Consider the following 24,183-nt stretch of genomic DNA (forward strand, 5'->3'; position numbering starts at 1 on the left):
AAGATGGGATGCTATCAGACCCCCGAAGTCCATCAGTGACGCCCCTAGGTTTAAGGGGGGAGGGCTCGGTGTTTCCTTCACCGCCAAAGCACAGGCCAGATGGGTGTCTGGGGAGGGTGTGCAGCTGCCCCGAGGGAGAAGCGCTGGAAGATCCTGCTCCCCAGCCTCTTGGTGTACCTACAGGACGTCTCAGGCTCTCAGTTTGCCCAGCTCTAAAATGGGCGTCCAGGCCCTCCAACCTTGGGGGGCTGGATAAGAAGGCTGGAGAGACGCGGAGCTGGGTGGGAGCGGGGGTGGCGGTGAAGAGCGGCTCCCGGTTGGTCTCCCGAAGCCGGGGGAGGGTGGAAACGTGAGTTCAGGAAGGAGGGGAGGCCGGCGCCTGGCACCGCACGAGGAAGGCGCTGGCCAGGACGCGGTGCCCACGGGCGGCCCAGGCGCCCCCGGTGCTCCCTGGGCCCGAGGGCGGGGCCCCTCGCCGGGCGGCCCCTCCCCGCCCCTCCCGCCCCTCCCCCGGCCCCGGCCTCCCCAGCCCCGCTGGCCCTCCCGCGGGCGAAGCGGCACTCGGCACCGCGCGCGCCCGGACCAGCAGCCGCGAGCCGGCACCATGGGCTGCGACGTCCGCGTGTCAGGGCTGCTCCGCCGCAACCTGCAGCCCACGCTCACCTACTGGAGCGTCTTCTTCAGCTTCGGCCTGTGCATCGCCTTCCTGGGGCCCACGCTGCTGGACCTGCGCTGCCAGACGCACAGCTCGCTGCCCCAGATCTCCTGGGTCTTCTTCTCGCAGCAGCTCTGCCTCCTGCTGGGCAGCGCCCTCGGGGGCGTCTTCAAGAGGACGTGAGTGCCCGGTCCGCGCGCCCGAGCGCCGCAGCCCCCCGACCCTTCCGACCCTTCCCGCCACCCTCGTCTCTGCCCCCGCGGGGCTCGGGCCGCCGGTTGTACCTGCCTTCTGGAAGGCAGCGACCACCCCTCCCCGCTCCGCTAGCCATGCCCAGCCTTAGCTGGAGGGCTGCGTCCCTCCCCCACCCCAGCTCTCCCCGCAAAACTCTCTCTGGAGACTGAAGGTGACTTCTGGATTGTTTATTTGCCTTCGCTCACCCCGGTGAGGGCATAGACTCAGCTCTCACCCCTCTCTCCCACCCACACCCCGAGGGAGAGGGGTGAGGGAGTTTGCAGAGGTGGGAGGGTCGCCCTCTTGCACAGCAGACCTGAGGTTTGTCTGCAGCCCCTGCTGCCGGGGGTGGGGGGCGGAATTGGAAGTGAGGTGGAAGGAGAGGGAGTGTCACCTCAGGGGCCGTGCCCAGTGCCAGAGCTGGCTGCGGCTGGACAGAGTGCCCTGGGGCGTGCTCCACTCAGATCCTCAGCTCCAGATCAGCTGACACGGGGTGTCCCTTCCCCTGGGCGGCCACGGGGCAGGTGGGTCCTGTGTGGTCCTGCTCCTGAGGGAGCCAGGGTTCCTGCATTGGCCCCTGGAGGTGGCACCCTTCTGCCTCTGAGACAAACAGGACCTTAGCACTTGGGTCCACGTAGGGGAGGCACAGGGTGACTCACCCATAGCTTAGTGAGGTGACACTCCAGCTCTGGTGCCAGGATCCCCCTCCGCTTTCCCCCACCCCATGTTACTCCTCCCTTGCCTCTGCCTGGCATGGCCCCCAGAGATGCCCCTTTGGATACCATTGCAGAGCCTCAATCCCCCGGCTCAAATTCGACAGGGCCACCTCCACGGAGCCCTTTGGAAAGGCAGTAGGATTCACTCTCTTAGTGCAGCTGGGAGAGCAGACCCAAAGCAGGGGCTAGATGACTTGCAAGTCAGAGGCTGCTGGAGGTTTCCCTAGTCCTGGCTTCTGGCTGGGTGGTTTCCTGGACTGCATGGACTCAGGCAAGCAGATGCCTGGGAACAAAACCACAGCTGACGCCTCTGGGGAGCCATTCTGCGCCAAGGGCGCTGCCCTTTGGCTCTCTGCTAGAGGTATCTGTGAGGTGGGTTTCCCCCTCCACCTCACTTCTAGAGCTGATGGAGAGGAGCACAGGTGTCTATACATACAGACCCCACATTAAGCCACCCAACTGACAAAGCATCAATTAGGGAGTGATTATCCCCACTACCAAAATCCTCTTGTAAACCAAAGTGTCCTCTTGAGAAGCAAGTCTCCTTGTGTACAATAGTGTTTCTGTGGGTTTTGTACAGGATTGCATGCATGGGGGACTCCGAAAATCTTAAGAAAAAGCTCCAGATCCTTTCTAATTCTGCCTAGAGGTTTAATTAGAAATCAGTCAGGGTATTTTTCTGGTTTTGTTTTTAAGTATTTTGACTTACAAAAGCTCCCTTACCTGGAACTTTTTAGGAACCCGTGTAGTGCAAAGAACAGGAAAGGGAATGAGGATCATTCTAAATGGCAGGTTGGCATGCCAGGCTTTGTGAAAACAGCAGAGGTACACAACAAGCTGGGCCAGCTCTTCCTTACTTGCTTTGTGCCTCCCTCAGGGCTCCTTACTCAACGAGGGGCTCTGAACAGGCAGTGGAAAGGGTCTTGCCTCAGGAAACTGGCTCACAGAAAAGAATGATCATGGTGGCAATAATAACTAGCTTTATTGAGTGTTTAGGCAATGCCAGGCACTGTTCTTACTTACTGATACTCACTGTATCAATTCATTTAACCTTCACAACAACCCTGTAGAGTAGTGCTATTATCTCCATTTTGTGCATAAGGAAGCTGAAGCACAGGGAGGTTAAGAAACTTGCCCCAGGTCACACAGCTATTAAGCTAGTGAGGATATGAACCCGCACATTTGTGTCTAGAACAAGATACTTTGGAAATCCCTCTTGCTTTTTCATAAAAAAAGCAAGCTGACTCATAGTAGTCAGCTTCAGCTCTGAAGGGTACAAGTTATACCCTATACTCACCAGGCAAAGGCATGGCATGAGTATCCCTGTGTATACTCATGGGCTGAGTACTCCTGAGCTGACACTCCTGGGAAGGAAACTATGGGCCTCTGGGGCTTCCTGCTGGGATCTGAGGGGTGGGGGTAGGGTGGAGTAGGGGGAGTAGTCCCATCAGTGGTTCAGGTTTAAATTCTGAACCTCAGTCCTCCCACCCCAAGACAGAATGTCTTTTTTTTTTTTTTAAAGTTTATTGTATTTGTAGTTGATTTTACACTTTTAGTCTTTTAACTTTTTTTTTTTTTTTAACTTTTGGGTTTAATTTTATTTATTTATTTATTTATGGCTGTGTTGGGTCTTCGTTTCTGTGCGAGGGCTTTCTCTAGTTGCGGCAAGTGGGGGCCACTCTTCATCGCGGTGCGCGGACCTCTCATTATCGCGGCCTCTCTTGCTGTGGACCACAGGCTCCAGACGCGCAGGCTCAGTAATTGTGGCTCACAGGCCCAGTTGCTCTGCGGCACGTGGGATCTTCCCAGACCAGGGCTCGAACCCGTGTCCCCTGCATTGGCAGGCAGATTCTCAACCACTGCGCCACCAGGGAAGCCCCGACAGAATGTCTTAAAGAACCTTTTCCCTTGGTTAGGAGCAAAGTAGACTTCAGTGGAAATAGAGGGCCATCACAGGGGTGGCCTGTGTGTAGACAGGAGTCATCACACAGCTAGGGCTGGACAGCTGAGCGCAATCCTCCATCTCCCAAAACAAACAGAACCTCCACCAGCCCTGAAACCAGCCTCTAAAGCTTGATTCCTTGGGGCTTCACCACAAGTTAAAACGCTAATACCACTGCTAGTGCTTTCAGCTTACGTGATTACTGCTGGTGCAGCTCGTCTGGTACTGCGAGAGGAGGGTTGGTTTAACAAATTGGGACGGGAGGGCCAGCTGTTGTGCGAGAGTGGGGAAAATTGCAGGATGACACACACCAGGGAGAGGAGAGTCAGGGCAGCACTCTTTCTCTAGGGTTCCTGCTCAAGTCCTGCCTACTCCTTGGCCCAGACTGAGTTCCAAGGCTGAATAGAGTTTCTGGATGCCTCCAAAGGGACATGCATTGGAGGGACTGGGTGTGGAGAGCCTTGATGTTAGAGTGGGTGCAGAGGAGGGCAGGAGCCCTCCACTCAGGATGGGACCAGCTCTCTCTCTCTCTCTTCTGACATTGACAGAGATCTTGAAGGAGGCCACCAAATGCAGGCCAAGAGGGAGAAGGGTGCAATTAGGGCCAGAAAAACCTGGACTAGACCTTCCTTAGAAAAATCTTGCTTATCAAGAGCAGGAAGCCTTTCAGAGAAGAGAAAAACCCAAAGCCACCTGGTTGGCAGGGTATATAGATATGTGCTTTGTCAGATAGGAAAGAGGAGGGGTATTTAGACAAAAGGTTAGGGTTTTGTTCCTGGTTCCATGGGGACCTGTTTAACCACCCTGGGCAGTTTGGGAGACCCCTTTATCTCAAAGGCATCAGGGCAGATAAATGGCTTTCAGAGTTTCCCCAACCTTTTCCCAGCCTCACCTGGGCCTCTCCTCTGCACACATGCTCTTAAAGGAAGGCTTGAGTTCTTCTCTTTGCTATATTAACTATCTCTTTCTCTACCTTTCTTTTTTCCTCAATTTCCTGCAGCCCTGCCTTCCCAATACCCACCTCTGACTCTCTCCTGCGCACTGCATGAAACCCAATCTCCATGCAATGTTCCCCAGGCCACTATCTGACCTACTTCCCCAGGATGCTGGCCCCCTGTGGTTCTGGGATCACAATACAAAAGCCAGTTCCCTTCTCTGAGCCAGACCCTGGTTAGTCTCCCATCTAGAAAGCCTCTGCCTCTCCCTCCAGCAGCTTGTCCACCTTTCAGCATGTAGCAAACGTGGGCTGAAGGTCTCCTAGGGGTCTGGCACCAGACATGGTTCTTGCTTAAAAATCCATCTCTACATGGGAGGTAGCATCTGACCCAGCAATTTCACTCCTAGGTATACTCCTCAACGAACTGAAAACATGTCCACACAAAAACTTATACATAAATGTTCATAGCAGCATTATTCATAATAGCCAAAAAGTGGGAACAAACCAAATGTTCATCAACGGATGGATGGGCGAACAAAATGTGGTCTCTCCACACAATGGAATATTATTCAGCCATAAAAACGAATGAAGTACTGACTCGTGCTATAACATGGGTAAACCTTGACAATGTTATGCTAAGTGAAAGAAGCCAGTCACAAAATACCACATACTGTTATGGTGTCATTTATGTGAAAGTTCAGAGTAGGAAAATCTATAGAGGTAGAAAGTAGATGAGTAGTTTCCTAGGGCTGAGGGTGGGATGCAGAGGGGAATGGGGAGTGACTGCTAATGGGGAAGGGATTTCTTTTGGGGGTGATGTAAATGCTCTAAACTCAGATTGTGGTGATGAGTTCATAACTCTGAATATACTTAAAAAAAAACCATTGAATTGTACACTTTGAATAGATTAATTTTTTGGTATATAAATTATATTTCATTTTTTTTAATTAAAAAAATCTCAAAACTCATCCCACCCTTTAATTCACTCATTTAACAAATATCTCTTGAGCCAGACCCTGTTTTGGGGGTGAATATGACACAGGTCCCTACTCTAATGGAGCTTACATTCTGGAGGATCATTTTAGTGAAATGAAGGAAATAAGGCAGGGTAAGGATGGAGAGCTACAGAGTTGGGGGTTACTTTAGCTCAGTGGTCAGGGAAGGCCTCTCTGAGCTGACACCTGAATGACAGGAGAGAGCCATGCAAGCAAAGAACGTGGGGAGAGGTGTTCCAGGCAGACAGAGCTGCAAGTTTAACCAGTGTGTAAGGAGCACTCCCTGCGGGTCCAGCACCCATTGAGCCAGGGAACGTCGTCATGCAAGGGTGCTCCCCTGATCTGAGTCTAACAGGGATCCCCCCAAAGACAGGCTTCCTTGCTCCTCCTTCTGGGTCCCCCAAGCCTTAACAAAGGGCGTCAAACAAGCTGGGGTGTCAGTGTGGGGGGCCCCAGTTAGAGGGGGACCTGTCCCCCTGCCCCTGCCTCAGTCTGTCACCCCTTCCCTCTCGCCCTGGCTTGCAGTCTCCAGCCTGCCCTCACTCCCAGGGGTGTCCTGTCCCCTGGTTCCTGTCCCAGGCCCCGCTCCTCTCTTGGGAGACTGCCGGCCCCTTTTGGGGTGGAGGGGAGCTGGGGATGCCTCTGACCCCTCCTGGTTCTGCATTCTGCCCCTTTCCCTGGTCCTTCAGGGAAGGAGATTATCCAGGGTGGACAGGGGGAATCCCTTGAGGTAAAAATGTGAGTGCCGCCCTGGGGTCGCTCACCCCAGTGGCACGGGGCTGGCCCTCAGCAGCATTCTTCCCCACCCCTGGGCAGTGGAGGGCTAGACAGCTGGCTGACATCTTACTGTTTTGCTCAAGCCCTTCCCCTGCGTTGGAGCCTAGCAGCCCCTCCTCTTACGACAGAACCAGGAAGGCCAGAGCAGGCACCCATGGCAGGACAAGGAGATCACATGTGCCCTCTGGGTAAGGCAGAGCACCGGGGCTGACAGGCCCGCAGTGTGCTCAAGGTCACACAGCCAGCTGGCGGGGCAGGCACCTGGCTCCCTGCTCTCCCTTGCCCGTTTGCACCTTCCGTGTGGAGCCGTTAATAAGTAACCTGGACGTTTCTCAGGCTTCTTGAGGAAGGGTTCCCTAGACTGTCTTGGGGGAGTGGGGCCCTTCCTCTCATTGGCCTGAATAAACATCAGAGCCCAGGGCCAGGGGAGGGACGTTCCACGACAACACGCTGGCCTTTTCCTGGATGGGAGTCAGAAACCAGGTCCCCACTCAGCATTACTCGCTCTCTTCCCTGTCTGGGCCGGCTTCCTGATCTGTAAAATGGGGGGTAGGACTCTTTGGTCCTCAGTGCCACTCTGGCAGTCAGAGGGCCTGGCAGCAGAAATGGGTGGGGCGGGGGTGTCGGGCAGGAGCTGGCTCCAGTTCTCTGACCCTTTCTGCCCAGCGAGCCTGCTTCTCTGGGCCTGATGGTGCTCTTTGGGGGCGGCCCAGGGCCTGCAGGGAGGGGGTGAGCTGCAGGTGGCCGGGAGGCAGCTTCCAGTGAGTGAGCACAGGAGGACCGACTGTAACGTCTCACTCCCTCTGCGCGGCAGTGCTTCATATCCCTGATTTATAGCGGAGCACCTGAGGCTCAGAAGGGCTAAGTGTGAGTGGCTTGCCGTGAGCCGCCCGCTGGGAAGTGGCAGAGGTGGGCCTAGGACCAGTCTTCTGATTACAAATCCCACCACATCCGTGCTGCCAAAGCTGCGATGACATTATTATTCTATAATTTTCAATTACCCACTTTCCTGGAAGGGGCCATTGACCAAACTATTAAGTGACCAAGACAATTAGTGTATTTCAGTCTGGCTCTGAGATGTGTCTAGGACTCCTTTTTTCTTGGCAACAACATACCATTCTAAAGAAACTTGTTCAGGCTGATTTTTGGAAGGACCAGGCACAGCCCTGCTGAAACAACTGGGGAGGGTGGGCAGCCTGGGCTCCAAACCCAGGGTTCGTTGTGGTGCGGCTGTCCCCATTTACTGGGAACAGGTCTCCATCTCCCCCGCCCCCCCGCCCGCTCACCCCGCCCGATACCCCAGGAACGCAGCTGGAAGGCTGCAAGGTCAAACCACGGCCCTGGGGTTGGCAGGAGTCACAGGGAGGGGACTTCCCAAGCCAGCCTCCCTCCAGCCTCTCCTTCCTCCTGTTCTCTTTTTATCCCTCCCTCCTGCCTGTCACTGGGCCTGGGAACGAAAGAGCCCCCTTTGGGCACCGAGTGTCCTTCTCTGGAATAACAAGGTGAGAGGGTACCAGTTGGAGAGAGGAGAGGCCTGGACAGGGCTGCCCACTGGCCACCAGCCCTTCCCAAACCCCATCCCCGCCTCCTGGGCCTCCTGCTGTTCCAGTCAGCACCTTCCTGGCAACTTGACCCACTAGATTCTTTATCTCGTTACCTCTGTCTCTGGCTCTGGCTCTCTCTCTCTGTCACCCCCATACTATCCCACATCAGCCTCCTAACGGTCTCTAGTCCCTTTCTCCAGGCCATGCTGTGTGGGGTGATGACACAAGCCTTTCTCAAGCATTCCCATTTCACTAGCAACATCCAGCAACCCTGGATCAAACACCTCAGGGGCAAACACAGTCCAGACATGGGGGTCCCACAATGAACAGGATACAGCAGATGCCTTGGGAAGCTTGCAACGGAGCCAGCAGTTATCCGGAAGCAGTTGGAGTTTCCATGACACCAGCAGAGGGTCCACTGGGGGCTCGTGTTCTAGTGGTTACAGCTGTTTGCCATTGCTTCCTAAGACCAAGACGCTGAAGAATCTGGCCTCACGCTCCCTGGCTGCTCCCCTCTCCAGCTTGGCTGCGTCCGTGGCCCAGCATCAGCCTTTTTACACACGCACGCACGTGCATACTCCTCCATGGGAAAGCAGCATGGCATAGGGAACAGCAAGTCAGAAGCCCTGGGTTTGGGTCAAGGATCTGTCTGCTACTTTCTTAGCCCTTCTCAGCCTCAGTTTCCTCGTGGGTCACACGAGGTACAATTGCAAGGTCTACCTCACAGCGTTGTCACGTACACCAAATGTCTTGGACCCTGTAAACAAGCGTTCGTTGTTTTCATGTACCCTGTAATGTTAGTTCTCCTTTCTTTTCCCACACCTTCCCACAGCTCCTGCCTATCTCAGTTCACTGATCCCAGGTCCCGTGCCCGCAGGACGGTGCTACAGGACTGGTTAACCACTCTCATCCAGGGTTTTCAGGGCAATAATGATAATGTATTAATTCTTCAAGAGAGCATTTTTGTACTTGGGGTGTCGGTGCTGTACCGCAAAGTGGTGAGTGAGATTGTGGCAGTGTCAGGCCCACGTAGCAGCTCAGTGGGGGAAACACTTGAGGGGGAGATGGGGACCCTCTTGCTATCCCTGAAGTCAGGCCACCCAGGAAGCTGCCTAGTTGATCTTGTGCGGGGAAAGGAAGGGGAAAGAGCTATTCTGAGAGGCCTGTGGATTGTATCAGCCTGCAGAGGTGTGGGGGCATCGCCTCTGTGCCAGTACCAATGAGACAGGCCACCAGGCAGCAGGAAGCAGAAACGCATGAAGCTTGGTGAGTGGCCCAGGCTGTCAGTGCTGGAGGCCGGCAGAGCAGGGATGCTTGGGGAGCGGGAAGGGGGTGCTGGGAGGGACCTGAACAGGCCTCTCCACAACACGACCCTCTTGTTCTCCTTCTAGTGGCCGGGGTGAAGTGAGTCTCCCCTGCCCCCTCACACACAGCTCTGAGCTGGGAACAGACAGGGGTCATGATTGGCAATCTCCAATCAGCAGATCAGCCTGGAAACAAGAAAATGAGAAAATAAAGAACTGCTGCTACCAGCAGAGCCCTTCTGATAAAGGATTTCATCAAAGATGGGGCGAGATGAAAAGCTGAGAGCCAACAGGGTCAGAGGCAAGAACCTCTGGGAAAAGACAGTCTGAGGGGTCTCTTGGGGCCTCCCCCTTTTCCTCGGTGAGCTGGAAACTCAGGTCTTCTTGTCACAGAAATACCAACACTCCCACCTCCACCCCTCCAGGTCCGGCAGCCAGACGAAGGCACCTGGGGCTCTCCACCTTCTCATAATCTGAGACACTTTCCTCTACAACCTCTCCCTTCCAGAGCCTGCTTGCTGCCCACTCTCCTTCCCCCCACGTTAGCCTTTCAGACTGGCCCCAGAAAATACGAGGCTTCCTTCCTTTCTCCGAGAGTCTGCTTACTGGGCGGAGTGTACCCGAAAGACCGGACAGAGCCTCAGGCCTCCACCCATGTGTTCACTCATCCTTTCACTCACTCAGCCTGCTGCTGTGGGCTCCTCTGGGGGAAGGTCACCACTCAGACACCTCTCAGTGGGGCCTCCCTTCTGGACACTTGCCAGGCACAGAGTCCAACAGCTCTGCCCATAGAGGGGTCACCAATTTCCCCAAATACCTCGGCTGTGGGCTTTGGTTCAGGCAGCTCAGGCCTGGTGCCTGCAGAGGGCCTGGCGTGTTCCGGTCCTGTGCGGGGAGGGCACTGCAGCTGGGCTCAGCCGCCGTCCCCGGCCCCCCTCCAGGCTCACGCGTGTGGCACGGCTCCCTGGAGATGCTCAAAGCCACCCCCCTCACACCTTCCGTGAGAGACATGGAAATATCTTTGCATATAATTGTCTATAAGCAGACAATTTAAAGTTTAAGTAAATGATACAAAATCACTTCTAAGTCCAATAATAGCAGTTACGCTTTGTGAAGTGTCCATTACATAGCTCTCACAACCTCCCTGCGTGGTAGGGATCGTTATCTGGGCAGACCCAGTCCTCTTGCCCATGACCCATAGCTAACACGTGACAGAGCTTCTGCCACAGCTCCCTTTGCTCTTGGACCAGAGGCGGGGGGAAGCGTCTCGGCTTCCCCGAGGGGCCACCCAGTGAGTGGAGGACGGGGTGGGGGGTCTTCCTTCGAAGGGCTCCGGCCCCCCATCCACTGACCGCACCCTCCGCTACTGCAGCCTGGCCCAGTCGTTATGGGCCCTCTTCACCTCTTCTCTGGCCATCTCCCTGGTGTTCGCCGCCATCCCCTTCTGCCGAGACGTGAAGGTGCTGGCCTCAGTCATGGCGCTGGCGGGCCTGGCCATGGGCTGCATCGACACCGTGGCCAACATGCAGCTGGTGAGGATCTACCAGAAGGACTCGGCGGTCTTCCTCCAGGTGAGCCCCCAGCAGGCGTGGGGCTGGGGGCAGGCAGGGCACAGGGGAGCTCCCTCAGCCCTCTCCCCCCAGCCAGGCATCTCCTCCCCGAGACCAGGACGGTGACCCAGAAAGAGGAGCAGGGTCAAGTTCAGTGTGACCGTTTCCAGCTGGACTATACTGGGCCGTTATCTCTGGACTCAGGTCTCTTCATCTCTAAAATGGAGTGATGATCCTGGCCTGCAGGTGGTCAGAGGAATCTAAGTGCTAATGAGCAAAGGTTCTTTGTAAGTTGGAAAGGGCGTGATGGAAGGGCTTGGTGTTTTCTCTCATCTCCTCCTCTCTCTGTGTTTCTTCTTCCTTCCTTCTCCTCCCAGTTACCCAGGATTCCAGTCCAGCCCTTCCCTTTACTAAGCCTCCTTCCCTTTGGGGTGTTAACTGGTGGATGCTAACCTGGGAACAGCCCCCAGCTGGTGGTTAAGCTTTGGGAAAGAAGAGAGAGGGAGGGGTTGGCCACTGTCACCAAGTTATCCCAGGCAGGAAGGTGGTGACAGGAGCTTCGCTCCTCACCTCTCTTGCCTCCCACCCTACTGGTCCCAGGCAGGGGCTCCCCAGATGGGACACAAGGTGGGGGGCAGGCAAAGCCTGAGGCATGCCTCCACCCACCCCAATTCTCCTCTCTTCCCAGGTTCTCCATTTCTTTGTGGGCTTTGGTGCACTGCTGAGCCCCCTTATCGCTGACCCCTTTCTGTCTGAGGCCAGCTGCTTGCCCACCAACAGAACAGCCAACGCCACCTCCGGTGGCCACCTGCTCCATGCCTCCAGGGTCCTGGCCCACCACCATACTGGGGCCCAGCGTTGGTCCAACCAGACGCTCCCTGGGCTGACCCCACAGGACGGGGCAGGGGCCCGTGTGTCCTACGCCTTCTGGATCATGGCCCTGATCAATGTGAGTGCCACTGGGGCAGGGCTGGGTGGGCACTAGTGGACAGTCACCCATACCAGTCCATACCAGCTCCCAGTACAGATTCTTCTGTTTCTGAGAAACGTACTGGGGCTGAGATATGCCTTCAGGAAGGCAAGAAGAGGGGAGAACTGACCCCCGGGGATTCATCTGAACACAGGGGGCTGCAGGAGATCACCTCTAAGGTCCTTCAGTTGTGACATCCTGGGATTGCGATTGTCAAGGGAGGTGAAACAGTGAGCAGGTTTAGTGCAATGAGATCAGGGTCAACTTCCAAGTCATCAGAGGTTCCCTGGGGAACCAGCTCTTTTCCTCCAAGGCCAGATGATGTAGACCCTGGGACAGAGCACTGCAGGACATACCAGGCTCTTCTCCAGGGTCCTCAATCACTAGTGGGATTCTCCTGTGCCTGCTGTGAGGTGGGCCCCTGTGGAGGCTGGAGGATAGACAAGATGACCTCCAAGGGACCCTGCCTGCCAAGGCTGCCCTGGTGGGAGCAGAACAGGGAGACCACGTCACTGTGTCTGGGTCAGATACCAAGGCCCTCTGCACCCCAGCTCTCATCCTCCCCTGCTAAGTCAGGACTGACTCTGGTCTCTGGCTGGAAACCTCCTCTGGTGCCCTGCAGCCCGAGTTAGCCCAGGCTGGGGCCAGAGGGAGAGGTGGGACACCCTCGCCGCCAGCTCCTCTCCAGCTTGGGAAGAATGGTCGTGAACACCAGGAGCACGCACTGGGGGTGGGGAGTATTCCAGGTGGCCATCCACCTGGCTATGGGATGGAGGTGCCACATGGTTTGTCACCCCAACTTGGAGTCTGTCTTTGCTCTAGGCAGACTTGTTACCTACCCCTCCTGAGGCAGGCAGGCTGGGCCTCAGAGTGATGCTATACACGTAGCATTGAAAGAAGCCTTTGCGGGCACCCAGTCCCACTTAAACAGCAGGGCAGGGGTGTTATACCATCACTGGCTCAAGGGCCTGATAAGGGGCTAGGAAGAGGCTTGGCCAGGCTGGAACCCTGACCCCCAGCACAAGCCCCTACCAGCTGCCCTATAGTCGCTGCTCATTTTCCCTTCTCTTTTGTAACTTTCCCTGTACCAGATTCTTCACTGGGGCCTCTGAAAAACATACATACCCCTCTCCCTCTGCTCCTTTTCCTTTCTGCCCATGCCCATCATTGTTTTGGAAACAATGCAGCTTTGGGCCTGTGCCCTCCACAGGGGACCTACGAAGGCACAGAGCACTGTCAGTACAATGTCAAGGCTGAGACTCTGGGACCAGGAAGCCGGAAGGTCCAGCCAGCTTAAGCCTGAGGTCTGTTTTCTCTTGCCCCATGAGGTGCAGACTGGAGGCACTTTGTTTGCTGCAGGATTTCCGGACTTTTTCCATTGGTTTGTGTCTGAAGATAAACAGCCCACCCCAGAAGAGAATGGGCTGTGCATGCATGTGGGCAAACACATTCACACAGGCCAGCCCACCTGGCATTCTCTGACTTTTAAGGCAGAGCCTACCTTCCCTGAATGGGCTTCTTATAAAGATCTGGTGTGTTCCTGCCAGCACTGTCAGCCAATCCTCTGTGAAGTCCTTCCCACCACCCACCTCCCTGGAGAGCCCAACCTGCGTGAGCACACCTCTTTTACAGCTGTTTCCCCTTGGCCTTCCCCCAGGCATTCTGCTACCACAGGCCTCTGTGTGTGGGTTTCCTGTTTCTCCCATCAGACTGGACGGAGGGCTTCACCTCCCCCATTAGACCCAGGACTCCTGAGGGCAGGGGTTGTCTCACCCATTCAGGCCAGCTTTATGGCTCTAATGGTGCTGGGGTGTGTCTGACTTATTTATAAGTGGAGGGAGGCTCCCAAGGTGCCCACAGGGAGGTGTCAGCACAGGGGTGGCATTCAGATGACTTGGGAAAACGTCTATGTGAGCCAGCCTGCCTCCAGGCGACGGAGAGGCTTCCCCAGAGCAGCACTAGGCAGGGGCTGGCAGCCCCCTGACGTCCATCTACCAGGCCAGCTTCGCCTGCGAGCCCAGAGGAGCCCATTAGCCCCTGGGACACTTCCGCAGTTCCCTGGGCTTCCTCTCTTTCTGAAGCAAAAGGAGCTGGGATGAAGTTGCAGAGGTTAGACTTGATGAAGAGCTTCCTGGCAGCAAGGGTGGTTAGACACAGGCAAGGCACCTGCGGGAGGCGGTGAAGGCTTCTCCAGGCAACCTCAGGAGCAGGAGACGTTTCCCATTACTCTGGGGAGTTCATAAAACTGAAGCAGCTTAACATAAATATCAGTGAACATGACACTGGGCTCTGCATGTGTGTTGCTCACAGCATGCATTTTTCAATCCAAAGGAGTCCCTGTCTCTCCCTGTTTTCCCTGAGGATAGCCTCTGTACCTTCATAAGGTATAACATCACCCAGAACAGCCCCTGACATGGAGATGGCACTGGTCAGAATCAGGTTGCCCGGGCGCCAGTCTAGCACTGTGCCTCAAGTCAGCTGTGTGACCGGCACTAACGCTCTCAGGTCTCTTCCAGTTGTAACAGGTTTTGACTAAGTAATAACTTTGAGCCTCAGTTGCCCCACCTGGAAAATGGGGTTAATGATTTCCCCCCAGCATGTTTTACAGAACTGTGATGAACAAAAGCCAAACTTCTTTGTAAAGCATCACATGCTCTACCAGCATGAATGAGTGTGAGGGGCCTTGCTCCAGCCCTGCTCAGGACAAGGCTGTTAGAAAGGAGTTTATCTCTAGCACCTCCTGTGCCAGCAGAGGCCCGGTGTGAGTCCAAGCTTTGCATGTGACAAGTACCTGTCTTTTCAGGGAAATGACTGTGGTTAAAGTCGGGCAGCAATTACACCAAGCCTGCCCAGGGGTCAAGGCACCTGGCTGCATTCCCCAGGTGGGCACCCTGGGAAAAGAGCTGTCTTCTCCCAGGACTGTGCAGACATTTGCCACACAGCCACGTGGAGGTGTACGCGGCAGGCCAGGCATGGGAAATGGGGACCCTAAAGGGAACAGGGCTCTCCTGACCCTCTGCCCACCCCCAGCTCCCGGTGCCCATGGCTGTGCTGTATCTGCTGTCCAAAGAGCGGCTGCTGACCTGCTGCCCTCAGAGGAGGCCCCTACTCCTGTCTGCAGATGAGCTCACCCTGGAGACGCAGCCTCCTGAGAAGGAAGACACTTCCTCGCTGCCCCCTAAGTTTCACCCAGGTGGGGGCTCTAATGAACTCTCAGGCTCATGGCCCCATACCAAGGCTTCCCTGGTAAGCCCTCCCACCCAGAGGGAGAACGTAGATCACAGGTGAGAATGGTTGGGGAAGAACCCTTGGCACTGCTGGTCTCGGGAGGCAGGAGATGGAACAAACTGGCCAAGAGAATGAGGAAGGCAGACTTCTGGCTCCAGCCTGCATTCTGCCTAACCCCTCCTGTGTGACCCTGGGCGAGTTACCTGACCTCTCTGAGCCTTGCTTCCAACAACACTGTGAGATGGCCAGGGGCTGTTCCTAATAGACAGTTGGAAGCTGGAGAAGGTGGGAGGCAGTAAGTGGTCTCCCCTCTGCCAGGGCTCTCCTGACTGCCGGCCACTGTCCCTGGGTGCGCAGAGGAAGGGAGCAGGAGCTGAGACCTGTCCCTGCTCTTCTCGTGTCTCATCCAGGGCATGAGGACCTGTTCAGCTGCTGCCAGAGGAAGAACTTCAAAGGAGTCCCTTCTTCTTTCTTCGCCATCCACATCACAGCCGCCCTGGTCCTGTTCATGACCGACGGCTTGACGGTGAGCCTGCCCTTGGACGGTGTCCCTTATTGGGCACCCCCCTGGGCTCCCTGAGCCTCAAATCTGGGGATGGTAAGAGAAAGGAGGAACGTCAAGGTTTCCTAGAGACCTCACCTGTACTACAGTGGGCCCAAAAATTTAAACCAAGCACAAGTCCCAGGGGAGAGTCTCTCCAGAATTGAACACAGCCCCTTGGAGCTGTGGTTTCCTGTCTCATTCAGTTGTTTTTATTTTCATGAACTCTGTGGATAGGGGCCTCTGGTTTGTTACTGAGTGTAGGCTCCCCACATTTTTTAAAGGGGCAGTGCCCTATTCCCCCAGGTAGAGGTCATGCCATATAAACTCTAGGGCACTCTGCTTCCTGGAATACATTCGAAGCCTGGGCTTCTCAAGCCACGTGGTAAACAAACTACAGGCAGGATCTGGGCCCAGCTATTCAGTCCACTAGTGACCTCTGTTACTCTGTTTAGTGCCTTTTTCCAGAAATCTCTAAGGATTAGGACATTTTTGAATGGCTGATGGATTAACTGGTTGCCATATGAGGGACTCTCCAAAGAAAAGGCCCTAAAAACCTAGATGACCTGGTGGAAAGTACTCGTGACAGTACTGGTTGACTTCCAACTCTCAGTGTGACCTTGGGCAAGTCACTTCCCTCTGCCCTCTCATCTGTAAAATGAGATGCCCATACACACCTTTTTTTCAGCTGCAGCACCCTTCCTTCAACAAAAAACCTTCTGTGGAATGCTCATAAATAAGGCATGTAGTGGAACTCTGCTCTGGTTGAAGGGGGGAGCAGAGCCTGCATGACCAGACCCTTCGGGACTCCCGTGGGGACCCAGAGACACCTTCCTGGATCCCCTAGCTCCTGCAGGCACCGTCCGGAAGTTGTGGTGCCCAGGTTCCACTCTCAGCTCAGGCCTGTGTATGCCACGTGGTCTCGGCTCCAAGCCCACCCCTAAGCCTCTAGCAGCAGGACCAGTCCCTGCCAGCCCACACCACACCTGCCCCAGCTAGGCCTCCTCTGCGAGGGGACGCTGCAGGTGTGCTCAGCAGGACCTGTCTCCCCACAGGGGGCATACTCCGCCTTTGTGTACAGCTATGCAGTAGAGAAACCGCTGTCTGTGGGACACAAGGTGGCCGGTTACCTCCCCAGCCTCTTCTGGGGCTTCATCACTCTGGGTCGGCTCATCTCCATTCCCATCTCCTCAAGAGTGAAGCCAGCTACCATGGTTTTCGTCAATGTGGTAAGTGGCCTCCTTTCACTTTTTGGAGACCCAGAAGAACCATTCACTCCTGGCCCTAGCACTGCCCCAGGACACTTGCTCGGACCTGGACTCTGCCAGCAGGTGAGGAATGTAGAAGTAGAGGGAGGAGAGGAGAGGAGAGAGATGCTGGTGGGGAAGGGATGGAAATCCAAGGGGTGGAGCCTATTCATGTGATCTTGGAAAAGTCCTTTCCCCTCTGTGGGCCTCTGATTTTGTACCCATTGAAGAAAGGGGCTGTAGGAGACGATTAGTGCTGCGTCTGGAGCAGATCCCAGCTGACAGCTTGCAAGGAGTAGAGAGAAGCAGGTGGTGGCCTTGATCCTCCCTTGTTCACCTTGGTGCCCAGCTGGTCAGAGCCCTATGGCCAGTGGAGGCCAGGGATCCCTTGGCCTTCAGAATCACCATCTCTGGGCTGGGGCCTGGGAATTTACATCTTGCAGCTCTCCCAGATGATTCTTAAGTAACCAGACTGGCATGTAGGATGGCCTTCAAGGAACTGGTCTGCTCCGGAGGCAGGAGGTCTGGGCCCGAGAAGTGGGTTAAGACTTTTGCCCTCATGTGTGTCCATGCCACCATCTATGACAAAGAGGTCCAGATTACAGATTCCTGTAAGGTTGTCTAGCCCAACCTCCGACCAGGGATTGAATCACCTCTATAATATCCCTTCCAAGGGGTCCACAGTCTGTCTAAACACCCCCGAGTGACTGGAAACTCACTACCTTTCCAGGAAGTCCAATCCACTGTTGGAAAGTACTTCCTTGAGTTGAGTTTCTAGTGGAGAGAAGGTTGGGAAATAATGTAGAGGCTACAGAGGTCAAAGATCATGAGCCCCAAGAAAGGCCCTTGGATTTGGCCTTGTGCTGGTTGATGACTTTCAAGAAAGAAATTTCTGTTCAATGTAGATTGGAGGTGGGGGGAGGGGGGTAGAAGCCAAACTCAAGAGGTTGAGGGTGGGAATTCCCTGGCAGTGCAGTGGTTAGGACTCCGTGATTCTACTGCAGGGGGCACAGGTTTGATCCCTGGTGGGTTTGATCCCTGGTGGCCTGGGAACTAGGATCCCGCAAGCCGCACAGTGCAAGCCAAAAAAAAAAAAAAAAGAGGTTGAGGATAAGAAGGAAGTGGAGGTGTGAGAATTGCAAATATGTCTGTGAAGGGAGTCTTGTTTGACAGGAGTCAGGTGGTACGAGTGTGTTTGTAGGCAGAGGAGAAAGGCAGGAAGCCCGTAAGGAGAAGGCCTGTGAGGATAGCACGTCAGAGAGTAAGTGAATGAAGAAGGCCAGGGGAGAAGGGATGGGGTCGAAGGACAGAGGCGAAGGAAGTGCTAAGCTTAGTAAGAAGACGGGCCCTGTTCTGTGGAGCTGGGGTGATGGTGACGTGATGCAGGCAGAAAGACTCCTCAGGTCCGTGAGGTGGAGAAGAGTGAGGGTACAGGGGCTGCTGGTGGCCATACTCTCTAGCACACGAGGCCAGCTGCTTAGAAGACAGTGGGTATAACTCTGGGTTGGTGAGAAAAGGAAGTCTGAAGCCTCCACATGAGTTAGGCACTGATGATAAACTCACCCGGGGTGCTGGTTTTTAAAAAGGAAAATCATTTCTGGGTCCAGCTCAGACTTAGTGAATCAGAATGTCCAGGGGAGGGGGCTAGCAATCTGTGTATTCAACAAACACTCTAGGGGGTTCGTGTCATCAAGCAAGTTTAGGAAAACACTATCCTAGAGCAAGTGATTCCCAAATACACTAGACCCACTGGAGGTGCTTTTGGAATATACAGATTCCTGGGCCCCTACCCCAGAGATTCTGATTCGGGGAGCAGGGGGAAGTGTGGAGGGGAACCTGGGTGTCTGAATTGTTTTAAAGCTTTTCAGGTACTTTTCGTGGGCAGCCTATTGGGACCACACCTGAACAACCCTGAGCAAGCTCCCAGATGCGGCAGCTGCCATGTCTCGAATTCACTGCAACTTCTTCCCAGATTCCGCTCATTTTAAAATTAAGGGTCACTCTGCTCTTGATGTTCTCCTGGATCTCAACAACCACTTACTGGTTAATGAGTACACACGTCGGGGGGGCCCTGCGGGGAACTGCCGGGGTGCTGAGTTCTATAAGATGACGTCTCTGCCTTTAAGGAGCTTACAGTTGGCTAGGGAAGAAGATGGGCGGGGGAGAGGGAGCGTGTGTGTCCCGGTACAGAGGTGAGGATGAGGGGCTGGTAGGGAGGTGGGAAGCAGGCAGACAGCCAGTCTGCGCCACCGACTGAGGAGGGGGCCGCGCCGAGTGGGAGCAGAGCTTGTCGGCAGAGTTGCTAATTCGCCCTTGGCATCCTCAGTCTTCTGTCATGCAGGCTAACTTAAGAGAGTCAGGTGTTTTTAAAACTTCCCAAGTCTAGAGATTTTCCGGGTGACTCTTCAAGGCTTTGTTTGTAAGGTCGGAGCGGAGAAGGAGCTAAGCGTTTCTAACGCATGCGCGGTAGGCTGTTTGCGAGATGTCCGGCTGGGCTCCCCTCCCCCCTTGCTCCTATTCTCAGGGTTTCCCTGGCCGACACCAACTGGGGAAGGTGCAGTTCCCACATATTCCACAGGGTAGCGCACGGGTCACACAGCGCTGCCCCTGCGGTCGGAGAGGAACTTTTCAAGTCTGGAGACGGACTGCTGGTTTTCCTTTCTCCATGACCACCCAGCTTTTCCCCAATTTCTCATCGCCTCCTTCTCCGCCATGACAGGTCGGCGTGGTGGTGACGTTCCTGGTGCTTCTTGTTTTCTCCTACAACGTCGTCTTCCTGTTCGTGGGGACAGCCAGTCTGGGCCTGTTTCTCAGCAGCACCTTTCCCAGCATGCTGGCCTACACTGAGGACATCCTGCAGTACAGAGGTGAGCCCGCCCGCCCAAGAGCGAAGAGGCACTCCCTCGGGCGGGGCGCTGCTTCCCCCGCGCAAGCCCCTCTTCCTGGGGTCTTCCAGCTACAAGGTCCCTGCCCCACCTCCTCACAGAAGTGAAGGCTCCCCTCCTGACTCTGGGGGCAACAGGCTTGTTCTGGCCCACGTGCCCCCCCCATTCAACGTTATACCGGATCATGTGATTTCAGACCACAGAGAAACAGTAAGCATCTCTTTCCCATTTTTTTTTTTCCGTAGCGGTGTCTACAGACCCACAGCTGGCATCTTGTGTAACACCCATGTGCTGGAAATAACAAGTTCAAAGAAAAGCAAAGTTGCACAGGAAAAATTATAGCATAGGAAAGGGGTTTTATAACTTATCAGTAAAAGGACCTCTGTGTTTTGTTGTTCTTGTGGCTGTTGTTCGAAACAGAGGAGTAGAACAATGACTCCACACCTGATTCAGGGTTGTGCCCAGCTTCCTTGATGTCGGAAACCTCTGATTCCCTCAACTAGTCTCCTTCCCTTTCCGTAGCCTCCCAAGGGCGTATAGCAAAGATCTTTTTTAAAAAAAATAAGTTAATTAAAAGTAATTATGTTTTGAACATTTAACGTTACCCTCAGAAGTAATCAGAGGTGCCCTAGAGTGTTGGAAAACCAGCACTAAAGATGAGTGATTTCTCTAGAGCAGGAGTGGGGGCCGTTGGTGTGGGGGGTTGCGGGGGGCGCCAGGCAGGATCAGAGCAAGGAGAGCTACATTCCGCTCATCCTGAGACCTGGGTCCTTGAAATCAAAGGATAATCCCCAAACTTCAAACGAGTAAAGGAAGTAATGAAGTAATGTTGGTATCACCTGTCACATAGTATATCCCACAGAGGTTGAAGTGATTAACAAATGTTAGAGTTTAATAAGAAAAAGAATGTGATGTTGGTTGGTTCTGCTGCAAGTGGTCACTCAAATCCGTCCTCTTCTTTTCTCACCATCCCCGCCTTAGTTCAAGCACTTAACCTGTTTGGAATAGTTAAGGGTGCCCAGCTTTTCATAATTTCTAATCACTCCCATCCCTGCCTTGGCAGGTCTTGGCTTGTCTCCTGGCCTTCAGATTTGCCTCCATCAGTGGTTCTCACTGCTGGTTCCACATTAAAATCACCTGGAGCCTTTGTAACAAAGCCCAATGCCTGGGCTTCATCTCCACGAAGTCTGATGTAACTGGTCCAGAGCTGCTGAGTGATGGTAACGTGTAGCCAGGGTGAGGAACGTTTACTGGGCCGTCCTCTACACGGCTGCAGAGGGATTGCTTGGAAACACAGAGCTGCTCACAGCCTTCACATCTTCTGTGGAGCGCCTTTCCCTTCTCCAGCCTTCTCCTTCCCTGCTTCCCCTCAGAGCCCGCATTCTAGCCATGTTGAATTACTTGCTATTCCCTGATGGCACAAAACCCATTCTGTATCGCCACACTTTGGCACAAAGTGAACCCTCTGCCTGGAATGCCCTTTCTCTTCTGTCCCACCCTCTCATCTGCCTGCTCAATTCCCTCCCCTTCCACCCCCCCTGGGAAGCTCCTCTGACCCCACTGGGAAGGTGTGCCCCCCTCCTTCGTACCTGCCTCTCGTGTTTGTCCCACCTCAAGGCTTTTCTACCTATGTTATCTGCGTCCTCTCCTTGACAACACGCTCCCTGAATGCACCAGCAAGGGACAAGGGCAAGAGCATGGGCTTTGAGGTCATCAGCAGATCTGAAGGTCAGTCCTGTCTCCACACCTTCTGGCTTTGTGACCTTGTGCAGTTCAATTTCCTTCCCCTTTCTGAGCCTCAGTTTTCTTATGTGCGAAATTGGGATGCAAATACCTTCCTGTGAGGACTGTTTTGTGCACTAGAGGAAATGTAAAGCTCTTGACTTAGCAGCATAACTGGCTCACAGGTGCTCAGTATATATGTTAACTCTAATTATTCATCTGAGTACTCTCAGTGTTTAGCACAGTACCTGATGCACAGCAGGTACTGAAAGGTTTTTGAACGTATGAGTGGAATAGACAGTGGGTACTGCTGACCAGTGTTGAATCTAGAGATAGCTTCATGGAGAGGAGGGAACATGAACTGCCCCAGGGTTTGGAAAGTCGGAGGAAAAAGGAAAGGCATTCCGGGGAAGGATGGGGTGGGGGGCAGTGAACAGGGTGAGAGCAAAGGCACAGAGACAGGTATAAATGTAAGTGAGGAACTTGAAGGACAGAGGAGACAATGGCGATCTCTGATTCAAAAAACACTAAGTGTCTACCGTACGTTGGCCACTGTGCTAATATTAAGCGGTGGTATATGCCACTGAACTAAAATTCAAGGCACATCCTCTCTCATGGGCTTCCAGCCTGTAGAGGGAGGCTGCCTGGTAAACAGGTGGGAGGCGGGTGAGGCACATGAGAGTAGAGTGCAGGGGGCTGAGGGAGCACAGAGGAGGAGGAGCTAATCCAGGTTCAAGGACGGGGGCTGGGGGGAGAAGATTATGATGGTAATCTCAAAAGGTGAACAGGAGTTTTCCAGACAAAGAGGAAGAGGAGGAATGTTCAGGAGGGGGTGAAGGCATGTGTGAGAAGCTGGCAGTGAGACTGTGTGCAGGGTCAGGAAACGGAAGAGAGTTTCTCATGACTGGAGGGTAGGTTGTGAGCAGATACTGTGACAGTCTGAGCTCTCAACCTGGGCAGATTATAGAGGGCCCTGCAAACCACATTAAAGCATTTGGACCTGATCCTGATGGCAGCGTTGAAGGGTTTAAGCGGAGAACTGGCCAGCGCTCTGCTGAGCACTCACGTGTCTTGCGTCAGAGTTATCCACACAGCAGCCCTGCGAAAGAGGTGTTGTCATGCCCCATTTTACCGAAGGAAACCAGGGCCTAGAGAAAGGGAAGGACTTGCCTAAGGTCCCATGGCTAGTAGGTGACGTAGCGGGCTTGGAACTCAAGTCTGACTCTGAAGCTTGGGCTCTGAAGGTCTGTGCCATGTTGCCGGATTGACCAGAGGTGTGGCTGGTCAGCACGATGCCAGGGCAGTGAGGACACTAGCCTGCCTGGCAGAGGAGATCAGGAAATCTTTCTGGAAAGGTAGTTGGCGTTCAGATTGGGAAGGGCCCTGAATGCCAGGCTAAGCAACTTGGAATTTATGCTGGAGACAGTCGTGAGCAATTGAAGGTTTCAGAACAAGGAAGGGATATAATGACAAGCAGGACCTAAGCAAAGTTAAGAGCTAAAGTCTGAGAAATCTCAGGGATCCAAAGTAGTACTCTTAGGCAGCTGTACCACTTTGCAGAGGCTTCCCGGAAACAACCTGGATTATGCCAGCGGACTTCTGTCTCCTTAACTTGCTATTACTAAGCCAGATCCTTCTCTTTTGGTTAGGCTGTGCGACCACAGTGCTGGTAACAGGGGCAGGCGTTGGTGAGATGGCCCTCCAGATGCTGGTTGGTTCGGTATGTGGGGAAACTCGGGGTGGGGGGAGTAATCAGGGAGCGCTCCTCCAGGCAGGTGAGAAGATGTGGCCAGCCCCCGTCTGAACCTAGGCTGTCCCTTCCCTGAGCCTCCCACACAGCAAGCGGGAGCCCCACTCTGTCTCTGTCACCTGTTTCCGTTTCCAAGCCACCCTTGAGAGCTGAGCCTCCAAATGTGGGACCTGGAGATGTAAAGGGATGCTAGGTATTGTCCAAAGCAAACACAAGCCATGTCTGGGAGCAGGGCCAGAGGGCCCCGTGGGAATGTTTAGCTCTCAGAGCCTGGGATGGGTTTGGGCTGCAGGCGGAGTTCCTTTCCATCCCTCTCAATCCACCACTCCCTGCCCCACCTCTCCTCGCCTTTGGCCACCCTACAAAGGGCCCAGCTTTCCTGCCCGACTCCTGCCCTGATCAAGGGCCAACTCACCCAGTTCTCTTCAAACATACCCACGTTTCATTTGTTCATCAGGAAAAAAAAAAAATCCACCTACTTTTTATGGAAGACTGTAATGAAGATATTGTTATGCTTCTTTTTACAAAGGAGGATACTGAAACTCAGAGAAATTAAGCAACTTGCCTTCAGTCACACCTGTAATAACCAACAGAGATGATGTCCATGATTATGTCTTTCAGTCTCCAAAATCCCTCTAATCACTACTCAATTATCCTTCCCTTTTCTTTTGTCCTGCTGGACGGGAGGAAGAGCTATATCTTACGCTACCCTTTGCATTGAAATGACGTGATGTCATTCGCTTCAGTGTAATCTAGTGCAGGGAAGAAGGGGTACAGAGGGGTACAGAGGAAATATACTAATTGCTAAAGTTGGTGATGGGTCCATGGGAATTCCATATGCCACTTGAGTATATGTTTTAAATTTTCCATAATAAAAGGAGATATATATATATCATAATAAAAGGATATGTATATATATATCTTTCTCCTCTGCAGAGTTCTGGTCAGGGATTGAGCGTATAGAAACATCTAATATGATTGGAGTTCTAAGGAAGATATGGAGATTTTCAAAGGTTCCAGGACACAGAGCTGAAAGGGACTGCAGGGGTCACTGGGTCCAACCTCTGCCGTACAGCAGGATTTCTGCCACCTCCAGAAACATAACCTTGAAACAAGGCCAAGATGTCCCTCCTACCAGTGTTTCTGTCTATTGGCATGATGGGCCAGAACTTGACTGAAAAACCTG

At 54.0% G+C, this 24,183-nt stretch overlaps 1 protein-coding gene across 5 annotated transcripts in view; it reads left to right on the plus strand.

The window, feature by feature from the left end:
• The first annotated feature begins 510 nt into the window (after positions 1-510).
• Positions 511-24,183, plus strand: part of MFSD4A (major facilitator superfamily domain containing 4A) — a 29,930-nt gene continuing 6,257 nt past the window's right edge. Inside the window, exons 1-9 of one of the 5 annotated variants that reach the window (XR_009505939.1) lie at positions 511-834; positions 10,477-10,675; positions 11,343-11,603; positions 14,655-14,817; positions 15,263-15,378; positions 16,449-16,622; positions 19,360-19,735; positions 20,589-20,761; positions 22,897-22,967. Coding sequence is in view for 2 of the 5 variants with exons in the window: in XM_059940251.1 (XP_059796234.1) it covers positions 605-834; positions 10,477-10,675; positions 11,343-11,603; positions 14,655-14,817; positions 15,263-15,378; positions 16,449-16,622; positions 19,360-19,507; positions 22,897-22,967 (1,362 nt within the window). In the remaining 3 variants the exon portion in view is untranslated. The other 4 variants (XR_009505947.1, XR_009505946.1, XM_059940251.1 and 1 more) reach the window with 4 other exon arrangements.

This window comes from Balaenoptera ricei, chromosome 1 (genome assembly GCF_028023285.1).
Source record: "Balaenoptera ricei isolate mBalRic1 chromosome 1, mBalRic1.hap2, whole genome shotgun sequence".
Taxonomy (NCBI): Eukaryota; Metazoa; Chordata; class Mammalia; order Artiodactyla; family Balaenopteridae; genus Balaenoptera; species Balaenoptera ricei.